Raw genomic sequence first — 19,743 nt, 5'->3', positions numbered from 1 at the left:
GTGTTTCGTTACGTCACCACAATTTGCATGCTACATACTTTTTCATATCTCGACTTCTCTACATACCAGGAAGAATTTGGAACAGCTTTGAGGAAAATCAGGCCCGTAAAAGACTGACTCAAATGGATTAATACTCCCTTTGTCTTACCTATCAGTGTTGGAGAGACAGTTGTGGTCTCTACGTGTACGGTTTTAATTCTGGAGAAAAGCTGCTCTTGGACACTGGGGAGATTAGCAAAGTCTGTCACTGAGAGTGCAGAACTAGGGTCATGTGAGATCTTCTGCAATTCTCTACTATCGGAGCCCCGTGATCCTACAGCAAAGGTCAAGACTCCAAGCTCCTTCAGGGAAGAGGCTGGCATGTCAACGTTATCAAACGACCTTCCGCCACTCAACAAAATCAGTAACTGAGGCACACCCTCTTGACGTCTGCTTCCGGAAGAGGCAGTGAAGACGTTGTCCCTCACATACTGGAGAGCTGCTCCTGTATTGAGGGGTCGCCCCCCCTCTGTGCCGTAGACCTCTAACAGTGTTGAGAACGCTCTCCTTTGTTGTGTACGTGTTAAGATAGAAATGGGCCTCTGGATCTCTGCTGAACTGGACTACCGACACACGGTCTCTCCCGTCTGACACGTTCAACCTGTCCACCATTCTTTGCACAAAGTCACGCATTGCAGGGAAAGAGTCCCTAGTGCCATCTGAACCATCCAAAAGGAACACTACATCCCTCCTGATCATTCTTCTGTCAGCTACAGGTAGTGAAAAAGAAAACAAAAGTCATATAAACCTTCACTGCCCGTTTTTCAAAATCACCTGACTCACTTAATTCAAACTCAGAATGCACACATTCACCTATCCTTTTCCCGCAAAGGTTGTGTGGGCAACCTGAAAATATCTGTGACAATCTGTCTTACCTATGACTGTAGGTTTCACCGGCGTCACAAATGAAACTGTACTTCTGAGAGCAGACAAAAACTGCTGCTGGACAGCGGGAAGGTCAGAGATCTCAGAAATAGACTGAGCATAGGAAGGATCACTGACAATTCTCTGAATCTCTCTGCTCGAATTCCTGGTGCCAACACCAAGAATCAAGACCCCACTTTCTTTCAAAGCAGAGGCAGGCGTATCGACATTATCATTTGACCTTGATCCACTGAGCAAAATGAGAATCTGAGGGACACCCTGTTGACTTCTACTGCCAGCAGAGGCAGTGAAGACATTGTCTCTCACATACTGCAGAGCTGACCCGGTGTTGAGGGGTCTGCCACCTCTGTGGCTTAGCGTCTTGATGGTGTCGAGGACGTCTGTTTCTTCCGAGTAAGTATTTAGATAGAAATGGACCTCAGGATCTCTACTGTACTGCACCACTGAAACGCGGGTCCCTGCTCTCCTCTATGTTGAGTTTTTCAACTACTTTTTGCACAAAGTCAAGCATGGCTGGGAATCCTTTCCTAGTGCCATCTGAACCATCCAGCAGGAAAACAACATCCTTTCTGGTGATGTCATAATCAACTGGAAAGAGAACAATGCCATTTGTTAAGATGCATCAATTTGAGGTCTAAAGGCTACAGAGACACTTCTTTCATTGCCTATTTTATAGACTGGCTTCAATTTAAAAAAATCCCTAAAAATACAGTTATGTTAATCGTTTTATTATATAATTCTTTCACACAGTCATACCGATGGGAGTTGGTGATGCTGGAGTGATGGGAACGGCAACAGCCTCTACAGTGTTGACGAGCTGGTCCTGGACATTTGGGAGCTCAGTGAAATCGGACACAGACAGAGCGTATTTAGGGTCATGTGAAATCCTCTGCAGTTCTCTGCTGTCAGAGCCTCGTGATCCTATTGTGAATATCAAGACCCCCAGATCCTTCAGAGCAGAGGCCGGGACATCAACATTGTCAAATGACCTTCCGCCACTCAGAAGGATCAGTATTTGTGGCACACCCTCTAGTCGTCTGCTGCCGGAGGAGGCAGTGAAGACATTGTCTCTGACGTACTGGAGAGCCGCCCCGGTGTTCAGGGGTCTTCCTCCTTTGTGCCTCAGAACACTAACCGTGTCAACTATGTCATCCTTTCTTGTGTACGTGTTTAGATAGAAATGTGTCTCAGGATCTCTGCTGAACTGGACTACAGAAACACGGTCTTTGTTCTCAGCCACATTCAACTTCTCCATCACTCTTAGCACAAAGTCCTTCATCGCAGGGAACCCACTGCGAGTGCCATCTGACCCATCCAGCAGGAAAACAACATCTCTCCTTTGTGCTTCAGGCTCAACTACAGAAATTGAGATTGAAAAGGCAGAGCACTGTAAACAAGCTCACAATACTATTTTCCTCTTTGCACTGGTCATAAAAAGAGTAGTGTTTCGTTACGTCACCACAATTTGCATGCTACATACTTTTTCATATCTCGACTTCTCTACATACCAGGAAGAATTTGGAACAGCTTTGAGGAAAATCAGGCCCGTAAAAGACTGACTCAAATGGATTAATACTCCCTTTGTCTTACCTATCAGTGTTGGAGAGACAGTTGTGGTCTCTACGTGTACGGTTTTAATTCTGGAGAAAAGCTGCTCTTGGACACTGGGGAGATTAGCAAAGTCTGTCACTGAGAGTGCAGAACTAGGGTCATGTGAGATCTTCTGCAATTCTCTACTATCGGAGCCCCGTGATCCTACAGCAAAGGTCAAGACTCCAAGCTCCTTCAGGGAAGAGGCTGGCATGTCAACGTTATCAAACGACCTTCCGCCACTCAACAAAATCAGTAACTGAGGCACACCCTCTTGACGTCTGCTTCCGGAAGAGGCAGTGAAGACGTTGTCCCTCACATACTGGAGAGCTGCTCCTGTATTGAGGGGTCGCCCCCCTCTGTGCCGTAGACCTCTAACAGTGTTGAGAACGCTCTCCTTTGTTGTGTACGTGTTAAGATAGAAATGGGCCTCTGGATCTCTGCTGAACTGGACTACCGACACACGGTCTCTCCCGTCTGACACGTTCAACCTGTCCACCATTCTTTGCACAAAGTCACGCATTGCAGGGAAAGAGTCCCTAGTGCCATCTGAACCATCCAAAAGGAACACTACATCCCTCCTGATCATTCTTCTGTCAGCTACAGGTAGTGAAAAAGAAAACAAAAGTCATATAAACCTTCACTGCCCGTTTTTCAAAATCACCTGACTCACTTAATTCAAACTCAGAATGCACACATTCACCTATCCTTTTCCCGCAAAGGTTGTGTGGGCAACCTGAAAATATCTGTGACAATCTGTCTTACCTATGACTGTAGGTTTCACCGGCGTCACAAATGAAACTGTACTTCTGAGAGCAGACAAAAACTGCTGCTGGACAGCGGGAAGGTCAGAGATCTCAGAAATAGACTGAGCATAGGAAGGATCACTGACAACTCTCTGAATCTCTCTGCTCGAATTCCTGGTGCCAACACCAAGAATCAAGACCCCACTTTCTTTCAAAGCAGAGGCAGGCGTATCGACATTATCATTTGACCTTGATCCACTGAGCAAAATGAGAATCTGAGGGACACCCTGTTGACTTCTACTGCCAGCAGAGGCAGTGAAGACATTGTCTCTCACATACTGCAGAGCTGACCCAGTGTTGAGGGGTCTGCCACCTCTGTGCCTTAGCGTCTTGATGGTGTCGAGGACGTCTGTCTCTTCCGAGTAAGTATTTAGATAGAAATGGACCTCAGGATCTCTACTGTACTGCACCACTGAAACGCGGTCCCTGCTCTCCTCTATGTTGAGTTTTTCAACTACTTTTTGCACAAAGTCAAGCATGGCTGGGAATCCATTCCTAGTGCCATCTGAACCATCCAGCAGGAAAACAACATCCTTTCTGGTGATGTCATAATCAACTGGAAAGAGAACAATGCCATTTGTTAAGATGCATCAATTTGAGGTCTAAAGGCTACAGAGACACTTCTTTCATTGCCTATTTTATAGACTGGCTTCAATTTAAAAAAATCCCTAAAAATACAGTTATGTTAATCGTTTTATTATATAATTCTTTCACACAGTCATACCGATGGGAGTTGGTGATGCTGGAGTGATGGGAACGGCAACAGCCTCTACAGTGTTGACGAGCTGGTCCTGGACATTTGGGAGCTCAGTGAAATCGGACACAGACAGAGCGTATTTAGGGTCATGTGAAATCCTCTGCAGTTCTCTGCTGTCAGAGCCTCGTGATCCTATTGTGAATATCAAGACCCCCAGATCCTTCAGAGCAGAGGCCGGGACATCAACATTGTCAAATGACCTTCCGCCACTCAGAAGGATCAGTATTTGTGGCACACCCTCTAGTCGTCTGCTGCCGGAGGAGGCAGTGAAGACATTGTCTCTGACGTACTGGAGAGCCGCCCCGGTGTTCAGGGGTCTTCCTCCTTTGTGCCTCAGAACACTAACCGTGTCAACTATGTCATCCTTTCTTGTGTACGTGTTTAGATAGAAATGTGTCTCAGGATCTCTGCTGAACTGGACTACAGAAACACGGTCTTTGTTCTCAGCCACATTCAACTTCTCCATCACTCTTAGCACAAAGTCCTTCATCGCAGGGAACCCACTGCGAGTGCCATCTGACCCATCCAGCAGGAAAACAACATCTCTCCTTTGTGCTTCAGGCTCAACTACAGAAATTGAGATTGAAAAGGCAGAGCACTGTAAACAAGCTCACAATACTATTTTCCTCTTTGCACTGGTCATAAAAAGAGTAGTGTTTCGTTACGTCACCACAATTTGCATGCTACATACTTTTTCATATCTCGACTTCTCTACATACCAGGAAGAATTTGGAACAGCTTTGAGGAAAATCAGGCCCGTAAAAGACTGACTCAAATGGATTAATACTCCCTTTGTCTTACCTATCAGTGTTGGAGAGACAGTTGTGGTCTCTACGTGTACGGTTTTAATTCTGGAGAAAAGCTGCTCTTGGACACTGGGGAGATTAGCAAAGTCTGTCACTGAGAGTGCAGAACTAGGGTCATGTGAGATCTTCTGCAATTCTCTACTATCGGAGCCCCGTGATCCTACAGCAAAGGTCAAGACTCCAAGCTCCTTCAGGGAAGAGGCTGGCATGTCAACGTTATCAAACGACCTTCCGCCACTCAACAAAATCAGTAACTGAGGCACACCCTCTTGACGTCTGCTTCCGGAAGAGGCAGTGAAGACGTTGTCCCTCACATACTGGAGAGCTGCTCCTGTATTGAGGGGTCGCCCCCCTCTGTGCCGTAGACCTCTAACAGTGTTGAGAACGCTCTCCTTTGTTGTGTACGTGTTAAGATAGAAATGGGCCTCTGGATCTCTGCTGAACTGGACTACCGACACACGGTCTCTCCCGTCTGACACGTTCAACCTGTCCACCATTCTTTGCACAAAGTCACGCATTGCAGGGAAAGAGTCCCTAGTGCCATCTGAACCATCCAAAAGGAACACTACATCCCTCCTGATCATTCTTCTGTCAGCTACAGGTAGTGAAAAAGAAAACAAAAGTCATATAAACCTTCACTGCCCGTTTTTCAAAATCACCTGACTCACTTAATTCAAACTCAGAATGCACACATTCACCTATCCTTTTCCCGCAAAGGTTGTGTGGGCAACCTGAAAATATCTGTGACAATCTGTCTTACCTATGACTGTAGGTTTCACCGGCGTCACAAATGAAACTGTACTTCTGAGAGCAGACAAAAACTGCTGCTGGACAGCGGGAAGGTCAGAGATCTCAGAAATAGACTGAGCATAGGAAGGATCACTGACAACTCTCTGAATCTCTCTGCTCGAATTCCTGGTGCCAACACCAAGAATCAAGACCCCACTTTCTTTCAAAGCAGAGGCAGGCGTATCGACATTATCATTTGACCTTGATCCACTGAGCAAAATGAGAATCTGAGGGACACCCTGTTGACTTCTACTGCCAGCAGAGGCAGTGAAGACATTGTCTCTCACATACTGCAGAGCTGACCCAGTGTTGAGGGGTCTGCCACCTCTGTGCCTTAGCGTCTTGATGGTGTCGAGGACGTCTGTTTCTTCCGAGTAAGTATTTAGATAGAAATGGACCTCAGGATCTCTACTGTACTGCACCACTGAAACGCGGTCCCTGCTCTCCTCTATGTTGAGTTTTTCAACTACTTTTTGCACAAAGTCAAGCATGGCTGGGAATCCTTTCCTAGTGCCATCTGAACCATCCAGCAGGAAAACAACATCCTTTCTGGTGATGTCATAATCAACTGGAAAGAGAACAATGCCATTTGTTAAGATGCATCAATTTGAGGTCTAAAGGCTACAGAGACACTTCTTTCATTGCCTATTTTATAGACTGGCTTCAATTTAAAAAAATCCCTAAAAATACAGTTATGTTAATCGTTTTATTATATAATTCTTTCACACAGTCATACCGATGGGAGTTGGTGATGCTGGAGTGATGGGAACGGCAACAGCCTCTACAGTGTTGACGAGCTGGTCCTGGACATTTGGGAGCTCAGTGAAATCGGACACAGACAGAGCGTATTTAGGGTCATGTGAAATCCTCTGCAGTTCTCTGCTGTCAGAGCCTCGTGATCCTATTGTGAATATCAAGACCCCCAGATCCTTCAGAGCAGAGGCCGGGACATCAACATTGTCAAATGACCTTCCGCCACTCAGAAGGATCAGTATTTGTGGCACACCCTCTAGTCGTCTGCTGCCGGAGGAGGCAGTGAAGACATTGTCTCTGACGTACTGGAGAGCCGCCCCGGTGTTCAGGGGTCTTCCTCCTTTGTGCCTCAGAACACTAACCGTGTCAACTATGTCATCCTTTCTTGTGTACGTGTTTAGATAGAAATGTGTCTCAGGATCTCTGCTGAACTGGACTACAGAAACACGGTCTTTGTTCTCAGCCACATTCAACTTCTCCATCACTCTTAGCACAAAGTCCTTCATCGCAGGGAACCCACTGCGAGTGCCATCTGACCCATCCAGCAGGAAAACAACATCTCTCCTTTGTGCTTCAGGCTCAACTACAGAAATTGAGATTGAAAAGGCAGAGCACTGTAAACAAGCTCACAATACTATTTTCCTCTTTGCACTGGTCATAAAAAGAGTAGTGTTTCGTTACGTCACCACAATTTGCATGCTACATACTTTTTCATATCTCGACTTCTCTACATACCAGGAAGAATTTGGAACAGCTTTGAGGAAAATCAGGCCCGTAAAAGACTGACTCAAATGGATTAATACTCCCTTTGTCTTACCTATCAGTGTTGGAGAGACAGTTGTGGTCTCTACGTGTACGGTTTTAATTCTGGAGAAAAGCTGCTCTTGGACACTGGGGAGATTAGCAAAGTCTGTCACTGAGAGTGCAGAACTAGGGTCATGTGAGATCTTCTGCAATTCTCTACTATCGGAGCCCCGTGATCCTACAGCAAAGGTCAAGACTCCAAGCTCCTTCAGGGAAGAGGCTGGCATGTCAACGTTATCAAACGACCTTCCGCCACTCAACAAAATCAGTAACTGAGGCACACCCTCTTGACGTCTGCTTCCGGAAGAGGCAGTGAAGACGTTGTCCCTCACATACTGGAGAGCTGCTCCTGTATTGAGGGGTCGCCCCCCTCTGTGCCGTAGACCTCTAACAGTGTTGAGAACGCTCTCCTTTGTTGTGTACGTGTTAAGATAGAAATGGGCCTCTGGATCTCTGCTGAACTGGACTACCGACACACGGTCTCTCCCGTCTGACACGTTCAACCTGTCCACCATTCTTTGCACAAAGTCACGCATTGCAGGGAAAGAGTCCCTAGTGCCATCTGAACCATCCAAAAGGAACACTACATCCCTCCTGATCATTCTTCTGTCAGCTACAGGTAGTGAAAAAGAAAACAAAAGTCATATAAACCTTCACTGCCCGTTTTTCAAAATCACCTGACTCACTTAATTCAAACTCAGAATGCACACATTCACCTATCCTTTTCCCGCAAAGGTTGTGTGGGCAACCTGAAAATATCTGTGACAATCTGTCTTACCTATGACTGTAGGTTTCACCGGCGTCACAAATGAAACTGTACTTCTGAGAGCAGACAAAAACTGCTGCTGGACAGCGGGAAGGTCAGAGATCTCAGAAATAGACTGAGCATAGGAAGGATCACTGACAACTCTCTGAATCTCTCTGCTCGAATTCCTGGTGCCAACACCAAGAATCAAGACCCCACTTTCTTTCAAAGCAGAGGCAGGCGTATCGACATTATCATTTGACCTTGATCCACTGAGCAAAATGAGAATCTGAGGGACACCCTGTTGACTTCTACTGCCAGCAGAGGCAGTGAAGACATTGTCTCTCACATACTGCAGAGCTGACCCAGTGTTGAGGGGTCTGCCACCTCTGTGCCTTAGCGTCTTGATGGTGTCGAGGACGTCTGTCTCTTCCGAGTAAGTATTTAGATAGAAATGGACCTCAGGATCTCTACTGTACTGCACCACTGAAACGCGGTCCCGGCTCTCCTCTATGTTGAGTTTTTCAACTACTTTTTGCACAAAGTCAAGCATGGCTGGGAATCCATTTCTAGTGCCATCTGAACCATCCAGCAGGAAAACAACATCCTTTCTGGTGATGTCATAATCAACTGGAAAGAGAACAATGCCATTTGTTAAGATGCATCAATTTGAGGTCTAAAGGCTACAGAGACACTTCTTTCATTGCCTATTTTATAGACTGGCTTCAATTTAAAAAAATCCCTAAAAATACAGTTATGTTAATCGTTTTATTATATAATTCTTTCACACAGTCATACCGATGGGAGTTGGTGATGCTGGAGTGATGGGAACGGCAACAGACTCTACAGTGTTGACGAGCTGGTCCTGGACATTTGGGAGCTCAGTGAAATCGGACACAGACAGAGCGTATTTAGGGTCATGTGAAATCCTCTGCAGTTCTCTGCTGTCAGAGCCTCGTGATCCTATTGTGAATATCAAGACCCCCAGATCCTTCAGAGCAGAGGCCGGGACATCAACATTGTCAAATGACCTTCCGCCACTCAGAAGGATCAGTATTTGTGGCACACCCTCTAGTCGTCTGCTGCCGGAGGAGGCAGTGAAGACATTGTCTCTGACGTACTGGAGAGCCGCCCCGGTGTTCAGGGGTCTTCCTCCTTTGTGCCTCAGAACACTAACCGTGTCAACTATGTCATCCTTTCTTGTGTACGTGTTTAGATAGAAATGTGTCTCAGGATCTCTGCTGAACTGGACTACAGAAACACGGTCTTTGTTCTCAGCCACATTCAACTTCTCCATCACTCTTAGCACAAAGTCCTTCATCGCAGGGAACCCACTGCGAGTGCCATCTGACCCATCCAGCAGGAAAACAACATCTCTCCTTTGTGCTTCAGGCTCAACTACAGAAATTGAGATTGAAAAGGCAGAGCACTGTAAACAAGCTCACAATACTATTTTCCTCTTTGCACTGGTCATAAAAAGAGTAGTGTTTCGTTACGTCACCACAATTTGCATGCTACATACTTTTTCATATCTCGACTTCTCTACATACCAGGAAGAATTTGGAACAGCTTTGAGGAAAATCAGGCCCGTAAAAGACTGACTCAAATGGATTAATACTCCCTTTGTCTTACCTATCAGTGTTGGAGAGACAGTTGTGGTCTCTACGTGTACGGTTTTAATTCTGGAGAAAAGCTGCTCTTGGACACTGGGGAGATTAGCAAAGTCTGTCACTGAGAGTGCAGAACTAGGGTCATGTGAGATCTTCTGCAATTCTCTACTATCGGAGCCCCGTGATCCTACAGCAAAGGTCAAGACTCCAAGCTCCTTCAGGGAAGAGGCTGGCATGTCAACGTTATCAAACGACCTTCCGCCACTCAACAAAATCAGTAACTGAGGCACACCCTCTTGACGTCTGCTTCCGGAAGAGGCAGTGAAGACGTTGTCCCTCACATACTGGAGAGCTGCTCCTGTATTGAGGGGTCGCCCCCCCTCTGTGCCGTAGACCTCTAACAGTGTTGAGAACGCTCTCCTTTGTTGTGTACGTGTTAAGATAGAAATGGGCCTCTGGATCTCTGCTGAACTGGACTACCGACACACGGTCTCTCCCGTCTGACACGTTCAACCTGTCCACCATTCTTTGCACAAAGTCACGCATTGCAGGGAAAGAGTCCCTAGTGCCATCTGAACCATCCAAAAGGAACACTACATCCCTCCTGATCATTCTTCTGTCAGCTACAGGTAGTGAAAAAGAAAACAAAAGTCATATAAACCTTCACTGCCCGTTTTTCAAAATCACCTGACTCACTTAATTGAAACTCAGAATGCACACATTCACCTATCCTTTTCCCGCAAAGGTTGTGTGGGCAACCTGAAAATATCTGTGACAATCTGTCTTACCTATGACTGTAGGTTTCACCGGCGTCACAAATGAAACTGTACTTCTGAGAGCAGACAAAAACTGCTGCTGGACAGCGGGAAGGTCAGAGATCTCAGAAATAGACTGAGCATAGGAAGGATCACTGACAACTCTCTGAATCTCTCTGCTCGAATTCCTGGTGCCAACACCAAGAATCAAGACCCCACTTTCTTTCAAAGCAGAGGCAGGCGTATCGACATTATCATTTGACCTTGATCCACTGAGCAAAATGAGAATCTGAGGGACACCCTGTTGACTTCTACTGCCAGCAGAGGCAGTGAAGACATTGTCTCTCACATACTGCAGAGCTGACCCAGTGTTGAGGGGTCTGCCACCTCTGTGCCTTAGCGTCTTGATGGTGTCGAGGACGTCTGTCTCTTCTGAGTAAGTATTTAGATAGAAATGGACCTCAGGATCTCTACTGTACTGCACCACTGAAACGCGGTCCCTGCTCTCCTCTATGTTGAGTTTTTCAACTACTTTTTGCACAAAGTCAAGCATGGCTGGGAATCCTTTCCTAGTGCCATCTGAACCATCCAGCAGGAAAACAACATCCTTTCTGGTGATGTCATAATCAACTGGAAAGAGAACAATGCCATTTGTTAAGATGCATCAATTTGAGGTCTAAAGGCTACAGAGACACTTCTTTCATTGCCTATTTTATAGACTGGCTTCAATTTTAAAAAATCCCTAAAAATACAGTTATGTTAATCGTTTTATTATATAATTCTTTCACACAGTCATACCGATGGGAGTTGGTGATGCTGGAGTGATGGGAACGGCAACAGACTCTACAGTGTTGACGAGCTGGTCCTGGACATTTGGGAGCTCAGTGAAATCGGACACAGACAGAGCGTATTTAGGGTCATGTGAAATCCTCTGCAGTTCTCTGCTGTCAGAGCCTCGTGATCCTATTGTGAATATCAAGACCCCCAGATCCTTCAGAGCAGAGGCCGGGACATCAACATTGTCAAATGACCTTCCGCCACTCAGAAGGATCAGTATTTGTGGCACACCCTCTAGTCGTCTGCTGCCGGAGGAGGCAGTGAAGACATTGTCTCTGACGTACTGGAGAGCCGCCCCGGTGTTCAGGGGTCTTCCTCCTTTGTGCCTCAGAACACTAACCGTGTCAACTATGTCATCCTTTCTTGTGTACGTGTTTAGATAGAAATGTGTCTCAGGATCTCTGCTGAACTGGACTACAGAAACACGGTCTTTGTTCTCAGCCACATTCAACTTCTCCATCACTCTTAGCACAAAGTCCTTCATCGCAGGGAACCCACTGCGAGTGCCATCTGACCCATCCAGCAGGAAAACAACATCTCTCCTTTGTGCTTCAGGCTCAACTACAGAAATTGAGATTGAAAAGGCAGAGCACTGTAAACAAGCTCACAATACTATTTTCCTCTTTGCACTGGTCATAAAAAGAGTAGTGTTTCGTTACGTCACCACAATTTGCATGCTACATACTTTTTCATATCTCGACTTCTCTACATACCAGGAAGAATTTGGAACAGCTTTGAGGAAAATCAGGCCCGTAAAAGACTGACTCAAATGGATTAATACTCCCTTTGTCTTACCTATCAGTGTTGGAGAGACAGTTGTGGTCTCTACGTGTACGGTTTTAATTCTGGAGAAAAGCTGCTCTTGGACACTGGGGAGATTAGCAAAGTCTGTCACTGAGAGTGCAGAACTAGGGTCATGTGAGATCTTCTGCAATTCTCTACTATCGGAGCCCCGTGATCCTACAGCAAAGGTCAAGACTCCAAGCTCCTTCAGGGAAGAGGCTGGCATGTCAACGTTATCAAACGACCTTCCGCCACTCAACAAAATCAGTAACTGAGGCACACCCTCTTGACGTCTGCTTCCGGAAGAGGCAGTGAAGACGTTGTCCCTCACATACTGGAGAGCTGCTCCTGTATTGAGGGGTCGCCCCCCTCTGTGCCGTAGACCTCTAACAGTGTTGAGAACGCTCTCCTTTGTTGTGTACGTGTTAAGATAGAAATGGGCCTCTGGATCTCTGCTGAACTGGACTACCGACACACGGTCTCTCCCGTCTGACACGTTCAACCTGTCCACCATTCTTTGCACAAAGTCACGCATTGCAGGGAAAGAGTCCCTAGTGCCATCTGAACCATCCAAAAGGAACACTACATCCCTCCTGATCATTCTTCTGTCAGCTACAGGTAGTGAAAAAGAAAACAAAAGTCATATAAACCTTCACTGCCCGTTTTTCAAAATCACCTGACTCACTTAATTCAAACTCAGAATGCACACATTCACCTATCCTTTTCCCGCAAAGGTTGTGTGGGCAACCTGAAAATATCTGTGACAATCTGTCTTACCTATGACTGTAGGTTTCACCGGCGTCACAAATGAAACTGTACTTCTGAGAGCAGACAAAAACTGCTGCTGGACAGCGGGAAGGTCAGAGATCTCAGAAATAGACTGAGCATAGGAAGGATCACTGACAACTCTCTGAATCTCTCTGCTCGAATTCCTGGTGCCAACACCAAGAATCAAGACCCCACTTTCTTTCAAAGCAGAGGCAGGCGTATCGACATTATCATTTGACCTTGATCCACTGAGCAAAATGAGAATCTGAGGGACACCCTGTTGACTTCTACTGCCAGCAGAGGCAGTGAAGACATTGTCTCTCACATACTGCAGAGCTGACCCAGTGTTGAGGGGTCTGCCACCTCTGTGCCTTAGCGTCTTGATGGTGTCGAGGACGTCTGTCTCTTCCGAGTAAGTATTTAGATAGAAATGGACCTCAGGATCTCTACTGTACTGCACCACTGAAACGCGGTCCCTGCTCTCCTCTATGTTGAGTTTTTCAACTACTTTTTGTACAAAGTCAAGCATGGCTGGGAATCCTTTCCTAGTGCCATCTGAACCATCCAGCAGGAAAACAACATCCTTTCTGGTGATGTCATAATCAACTGGAAAGAGAACAATGCCATTTGTTAAGATGCATCAATTTGAGGTCTAAAGGCTACAGAGACACTTCTTTCATTGCCTATTTTATAGACTGGCTTCAATTTAAAAAAATCCCTAAAAATACAGTTATGTTAATCGTTTTATTATATAATTCTTTCACACAGTCATACCGATGGGAGTTGGTGATGCTGGAGTGATGGGAACGGCAACAGCCTCTACAGTGTTGACGAGCTGGTCCTGGACATTTGGGAGCTCAGTGAAATCGGACACAGACAGAGCGTATTTAGGGTCATGTGAAATCCTCTGCAGTTCTCTGCTGTCAGAGCCTCGTGATCCTATTGTGAATATCAAGACCCCCAGATCCTTCAGAGCAGAGGCCGGGACATCAACATTGTCAAATGACCTTCCGCCACTCAGAAGGATCAGTATTTGTGGCACACCCTCTAGTCGTCTGCTGCCGGAGGAGGCAGTGAAGACATTGTCTCTGACGTACTGGAGAGCCGCCCCGGTGTTCAGGGGTCTTCCTCCTTTGTGCCTCAGAACACTAACCGTGTCAACTATGTCATCCTTTCTTGTGTACGTGTTTAGATAGAAATGTGTCTCAGGATCTCTGCTGAACTGGACTACAGAAACACGGTCTTTGTTCTCAGCCACATTCAACTTCTCCATCACTCTTAGCACAAAGTCCTTCATCGCAGGGAACCCACTGCGAGTGCCATCTGACCCATCCAGCAGGAAAACAACATCTCTCCTTTGTGCTTCAGGCTCAACTACAGAAATTGAGATTGAAAAGGCAGAGCACTGTAAACAAGCTCACAATACTATTTTCCTCTTTGCACTGGTCATAAAAAGAGTAGTGTTTCGTTACGTCACCACAATTTGCATGCTACATACTTTTTCATATCTCGACTTCTCTACATACCAGGAAGAATTTGGAACAGCTTTGAGGAAAATCAGGCCCGTAAAAGACTGACTCAAATGGATTAATACTCCCTTTGTCTTACCTATCAGTGTTGGAGAGACAGTTGTGGTCTCTACGTGTACGGTTTTAATTCTGGAGAAAAGCTGCTCTTGGACACTGGGGAGATTAGCAAAGTCTGTCACTGAGAGTGCAGAACTAGGGTCATGTGAGATCTTCTGCAATTCTCTACTATCGGAGCCCCGTGATCCTACAGCAAAGGTCAAGACTCCAAGCTCCTTCAGGGAAGAGGCTGGCATGTCAACGTTATCAAACGACCTTCCGCCACTCAACAAAATCAGTAACTGAGGCACACCCTCTTGACGTCTGCTTCCGGAAGAGGCAGTGAAGACGTTGTCCCTCACATACTGGAGAGCTGCTCCTGTATTGAGGGGTCGCCCCCCTCTGTGCCGTAGACCTCTAACAGTGTTGAGAACGCTCTCCTTTGTTGTGTACGTGTTAAGATAGAAATGGGCCTCTGGATCTCTGCTGAACTGGACTACCGACACACGGTCTCTCCCGTCTGACACGTTCAACCTGTCCACCATTCTTTGCACAAAGTCACGCATTGCAGGGAAAGAGTCCCTAGTGCCATCTGAACCATCCAAAAGGAACACTACATCCCTCCTGATCATTCTTCTGTCAGCTACAGGTAGTGAAAAAGAAAACAAAAGTCATATAAACCTTCACTGCCCGTTTTTCAAAATCACCTGACTCACTTAATTCAAACTCAGAATGCACACATTCACCTATCCTTTTCCCGCAAAGGTTGTGTGGGCAACCTGAAAATATCTGTGACAATCTGTCTTACCTATGACTGTAGGTTTCACCGGCGTCACAAATGAAACTGTACTTCTGAGAGCAGACAAAAACTGCTGCTGGACAGCGGGAAGGTCAGAGATCTCAGAAATAGACTGAGCATAGGAAGGATCACTGACAACTCTCTGAATCTCTCTGCTCGAATTCCTGGTGCCAACACCAAGAATCAAGACCCCACTTTCTTTCAAAGCAGAGGCAGGCGTATCGACATTATCATTTGACCTTGATCCACTGAGCAAAATGAGAATCTGAGGGACACCCTGTTGACTTCTACTGCCAGCAGAGGCAGTGAAGACATTGTCTCTCACATACTGCAGAGCTGACCCAGTGTTGAGGGGTCTGCCACCTCTGTGCCTTAGCGTCTTGATGGTGTCGAGGACGTCTGTCTCTTCCGAGTAAGTATTTAGATAGAAATGGACCTCAGGATCTCTACTGTACTGCACCACTGAAACGCGGTCCCTGCTCTCCTCTATGTTGAGTTTTTCAACTACTTTTTGCACAAAGTCAAGCATGGCTGGGAATCCATTCCTAGTGCCATCTGAACCATCCAGCAGGAAAACAACATCCTTTCTGGTGATGTCATAATCAACTGGAAAGAGAACAATGCCATTTGTTAAGATGCATCAATTTGAGGTCTAAAGGCTACAGAGACACTTCTTTCATTGCCTATTTTATAGACTGGCTTCAATTTAAAAAAATCCCTAAAAATACAGTTATGTTAATCGTTTTATTATATAATTCTTTCACACAGTCATACCGATGGGAGTTGGTGATGCTGGAGTGATGGGAACGGCAACAGCCTCTACAGTGTTGACGAGCTGGTCCTGGACATTTGGGAGCTCAGTGAAATCGGACACAGACAGAGCGTATTTAGGGTCATGTGAAATCCTCTGCAGTTCTCTGCTGTCAGAGCCTCGTGATCCTATTGTGAATATCAAGACCCCCAGATCCTTCAGAGCAGAGGCCGGGACATCAACATTGTCAAATGACCTTCCGCCACTCAGAAGGATCAGTATTTGTGGCACACCCTCTAGTCGTCTGCTGCCGGAGGAGGCAGTGAAGACATTGTCTCTGACGTACTGGAGAGCCGCCCCGGTGTTCAGGGGTCTTCCTCCTTTGTGCCTCAGAACACTAACCGTGTCAACTATGTCATCCTTTCTTGTGTACGTGTTTAGATAGAAATGTGTCTCAGGATCTCTGCTGAACTGGACTACAGAAACACGGTCTTTGTTCTCAGCCACATTCAACTTCTCCATCACTCTTAGCACAAAGTCCTTCATCGCAGGGAACCCACTGCGAGTGCCATCTGACCCATCCAGCAGGAAAACAACATCTCTCCTTTGTGCTTCAGGCTCAACTACAGAAATTGAGATTGAAAAGGCAGAGCACTGTAAACAAGCTCACAATACTATTTTCCTCTTTGCACTGGTCATAAAAAGAGTAGTGTTTCGTTACGTCACCACAATTTGCATGCTACATACTTTTTCATATCTCGACTTCTCTACATACCAGGAAGAATTTGGAACAGCTTTGAGGAAAATCAGGCCCGTAAAAGACTGACTCAAATGGATTAATACTCCCTTTGTCTTACCTATCAGTGTTGGAGAGACAGTTGTGGTCTCTACGTGTACGGTTTTAATTCTGGAGAAAAGCTGCTCTTGGACACTGGGGAGATTAGCAAAGTCTGTCACTGAGAGTGCAGAACTAGGGTCATGTGAGATCTTCTGCAATTCTCTACTATCGGAGCCCCGTGATCCTACAGCAAAGGTCAAGACTCCAAGCTCCTTCAGGGAAGAGGCTGGCATGTCAACGTTATCAAACGACCTTCCGCCACTCAACAAAATCAGTAACTGAGGCACACCCTCTTGACGTCTGCTTCCGGAAGAGGCAGTGAAGACGTTGTCCCTCACATACTGGAGAGCTGCTCCTGTATTGAGGGGTCGCCCCCCTCTGTGCCGTAGACCTCTAACAGTGTTGAGAACGCTCTCCTTTGTTGTGTACGTGTTAAGATAGAAATGGGCCTCTGGATCTCTGCTGAACTGGACTACCGACACACGGTCTCTCCCGTCTGACACGTTCAACCTGTCCACCATTCTTTGCACAAAGTCACGCATTGCAGGGAAAGAGTCCCTAGTGCCATCTGAACCATCCAAAAGGAACACTACATCCCTCCTGATCATTCTTCTGTCAGCTACAGGTAGTGAAAAAGAAAACAAAAGTCATATAAACCTTCACTGCCCGTTTTTCAAAATCACCTGACTCACTTAATTGAAACTCAGAATGCACACATTCACCTATCCTTTTCCCGCAAAGGTTGTGTGGGCAACCTGAAAATATCTGTGACAATCTGTCTTACCTATGACTGTAGGTTTCACCGGCGTCACAAATGAAACTGTACTTCTGAGAGCAGACAAAAACTGCTGCTGGACAGCGGGAAGGTCAGAGATCTCAGAAATAGACTGAGCATAGGAAGGATCACTGACAACTCTCTGAATCTCTCTGCTCGAATTCCTGGTGCCAACACCAAGAATCAAGACCCCACTTTCTTTCAAAGCAGAGGCAGGCGTATCGACATTATCATTTGACCTTGATCCACTGAGCAAAATGAGAATCTGAGGGACACCCTGTTGACTTCTACTGCCAGCAGAGGCAGTGAAGACATTGTCTCTCACATACTGCAGAGCTGACCCAGTGTTGAGGGGTCTGCCACCTCTGTGCCTTAGCGTCTTGATGGTGTCGAGGACGTCTGTCTCTTCCGAGTAAGTATTTAGATAGAAATGGACCTCAGGATCTCTACTGTACTGCACCACTGAAACGCGGTCCCTGCTCTCCTCTATGTTGAGTTTTTCAACTACTTTTTGCACAAAGTCAAGCATGGCTGGGAATCCATTCCTAGTGCCATCTGAACCATCCAGCAGGAAAACAACATCCTTTCTGGTGATGTCATAATCAACTGGAAAGAGAACAATGCCATTTGTTAAGATGCATCAATTTGAGGTCTAAAGGCTACAGAGACCCTTCTTTCATTGCCTATTTTATAGACTGGCTTCAATTAAAAAAAAATCCCTAAAAATACAGTTATGTTAATCGTTTTATTATATAATTCTTTCACACAGTCATACCGATGGGAGTTGGTGATGCTGGAGTGATGGGAACGGCAACAGCCTCTACAGTGTTGACGAGCTGGTCCTGGACATTTGGGAGCTCAGTGAAATCGGACACAGACAGAGCGTATTTAGGGTCATGTGAAATCCTCTGCAGTTCTCTGCTGTCAGAGCCTCGTGATCCTATTGTGAATATCAAGACCCCCAGATCCTTCAGAGCAGAGGCCGGGACATCAACATTGTCAAATGACCTTCCGCCACTCAGAAGGATCAGTATTTGTGGCACACCCTCTAGTCGTCTGCTGCCGGAGGAGGCAGTGAAGACATTGTCTCTGACGTACTGGAGAGCCGCCCCGGTGTTCAGGGGTCTTCCTCCTTTGTGCCTCAGAACACTAACCGTGTCAACTATGTCATCCTTTCTTGTGTACGTGTTTAGATAGAAATGTGTCTCAGGATCTCTGCTGAACTGGACTACAGAAACACGGTCTTTGTTCTCAGCCACATTCAACTTCTCCATCACTCTTAGCACAAAGTCCTTCATCGCAGGGAACCCACTGCGAGTGCCATCTGACCCATCCAGCAGGAAAACAACATCTCTCCTTTGTGCTTCAGGCTCAACTACAGAAATTGAGATTGAAAAGGCAGAGCACTGTAAACAAGCTCACAATACTATTTTCCTCTTTGCACTGGTCATAAAAAGAGTAGTGTTTCGTTACGTCACCACAATTTGCATGCTACATACTTTTTCATATCTCGACTTCTCTACATACCAGGAAGAATTTGGAACAGCTTTGAGGAAAATCAGGCCCGTAAAAGACTGACTCAAATGGATTAATACTCCCTTTGTCTTACCTATCAGTGTTGGAGAGACAGTTGTGGTCTCTACGTGTACGGTTTTAATTCTGGAGAAAAGCTGCTCTTGGACACTGGGGAGATTAGCAAAGTCTGTCACTGAGAGTGCAGAACTAGGGTCATGTGAGATCTTCTGCAATTCTCTACTATCGGAGCCCCGTGATCCTACAGCAAAGGTCAAGACTCCAAGCTCCTTCAGGGAAGAGGCTGGCATGTCAACGTTATCAAACGACCTTCCGCCACTCAACAAAATCAGTAACTGAGGCACACCCTCTTGACGTCTGCTTCCGGAAGAGGCAGTGAAGACGTTGTCCCTCACATACTGGAGAGCTGCTCCTGTATTGAGGGGTCGCCCCCCTCTGTGCCGTAGACCTCTAACAGTGTTGAGAACGCTCTCCTTTGTTGTGTACGTGTTAAGATAGAAATGGGCCTCTGGATCTCTGCTGAACTGGACTACCGACACACGGTCTCTCCCGTCTGACACGTTCAACCTGTCCACCATTCTTTGCACAAAGTCACGCATTGCAGGGAAAGAGTCCCTAGTGCCATCTGAACCATCCAAAAGGAACACTACATCCCTCCTGATCATTCTTCTGTCAGCTACAGGTAGTGAAAAAGAAAACAAAAGTCATATAAACCTTCACTGCCCGTTTTTCAAAATCACCTGACTCACTTAATT

General features: G+C 46.2%; 3 protein-coding genes across 3 annotated transcripts in view; all 3 read right to left on the bottom strand.

Moving 5' to 3' along the window:
- Positions 1-670, bottom strand: part of LOC118804092 — a 54,037-nt gene extending 53,367 nt beyond the window's left edge. Inside the window, exon 1 of the mRNA XM_036564718.1 lies at positions 149-670. Within this exon, the coding sequence (XP_036420611.1) occupies positions 149-362 (214 nt within the window). The 5' untranslated portion in view covers positions 363-670. The remainder of the gene's footprint in view (positions 1-148) is intronic.
- Positions 671-1,293: 623 nt separating this feature from the next.
- LOC118804093 (collagen alpha-3(VI) chain-like) lies at positions 1,294-2,365 on the bottom strand. The gene is made up of 2 exons (XM_036564719.1): positions 1,681-2,365; positions 1,294-1,512 (listed from the first exon to the last, which is right to left on the bottom strand). The coding sequence occupies exons 1-2, from the start codon at positions 2,201-2,203 to the stop codon at positions 1,352-1,354; spliced, it is 684 nt and encodes a 227-aa protein (XP_036420612.1). The 5' UTR covers positions 2,204-2,365; the 3' UTR covers positions 1,294-1,351.
- A 7,264-nt stretch (positions 2,366-9,629) lies between these two features.
- LOC118804096 overlaps positions 9,630-19,743 on the bottom strand; it is a 39,236-nt gene continuing 29,122 nt past the window's right edge. Inside the window, exons 15-27 of the mRNA XM_036564722.1 lie at positions 18,927-19,694; positions 18,231-18,872; positions 17,465-18,061; positions 16,700-17,299; positions 15,866-16,465; positions 15,101-15,697; positions 14,336-14,935; positions 13,502-14,101; positions 12,737-13,333; positions 11,972-12,571; positions 11,138-11,737; positions 10,373-10,969; positions 9,630-10,207 (exon numbers count right to left, since the gene is read on the bottom strand). Coding sequence (XP_036420615.1) covers positions 9,831-10,207; positions 10,373-10,969; positions 11,138-11,737; positions 11,972-12,571; positions 12,737-13,333; positions 13,502-14,101; positions 14,336-14,935; positions 15,101-15,697; positions 15,866-16,465; positions 16,700-17,299; positions 17,465-18,061; positions 18,231-18,872; positions 18,927-19,694 — 7,775 coding nt within the window. The 3' untranslated portion in view covers positions 9,630-9,830. The remainder of the gene's footprint in view (positions 10,208-10,372; positions 10,970-11,137; positions 11,738-11,971; positions 12,572-12,736; positions 13,334-13,501; positions 14,102-14,335; positions 14,936-15,100; positions 15,698-15,865; positions 16,466-16,699; positions 17,300-17,464; positions 18,062-18,230; positions 18,873-18,926; positions 19,695-19,743) is intronic.

The sequence above is a fragment of the Colossoma macropomum genome, unplaced genomic scaffold (genome assembly GCF_904425465.1).
Source record: "Colossoma macropomum unplaced genomic scaffold, Colossoma_macropomum, whole genome shotgun sequence".
NCBI lineage: Eukaryota > Metazoa > Chordata > Actinopteri > Characiformes > Serrasalmidae > Colossoma > Colossoma macropomum.
Note: the sequence above shows the minus strand (reverse complement) of the source record. Positions and strands in the feature narration are given on the sequence as shown.

Coding starts and splice junctions, on each gene's coding strand:
- LOC118804093 (XM_036564719.1), bottom strand. CDS start 2,203: ATGAAGGACTTTGTGCTAAGAGTGATGGAGAAGTTGAATGTGGCTGAG. Junction 1,513..1,680: donor AGCATCACCAACTCCCATCG/GTATGACTGTGT, acceptor TTCTCTTTCCAG/TTGATTATGACATCACCAGA.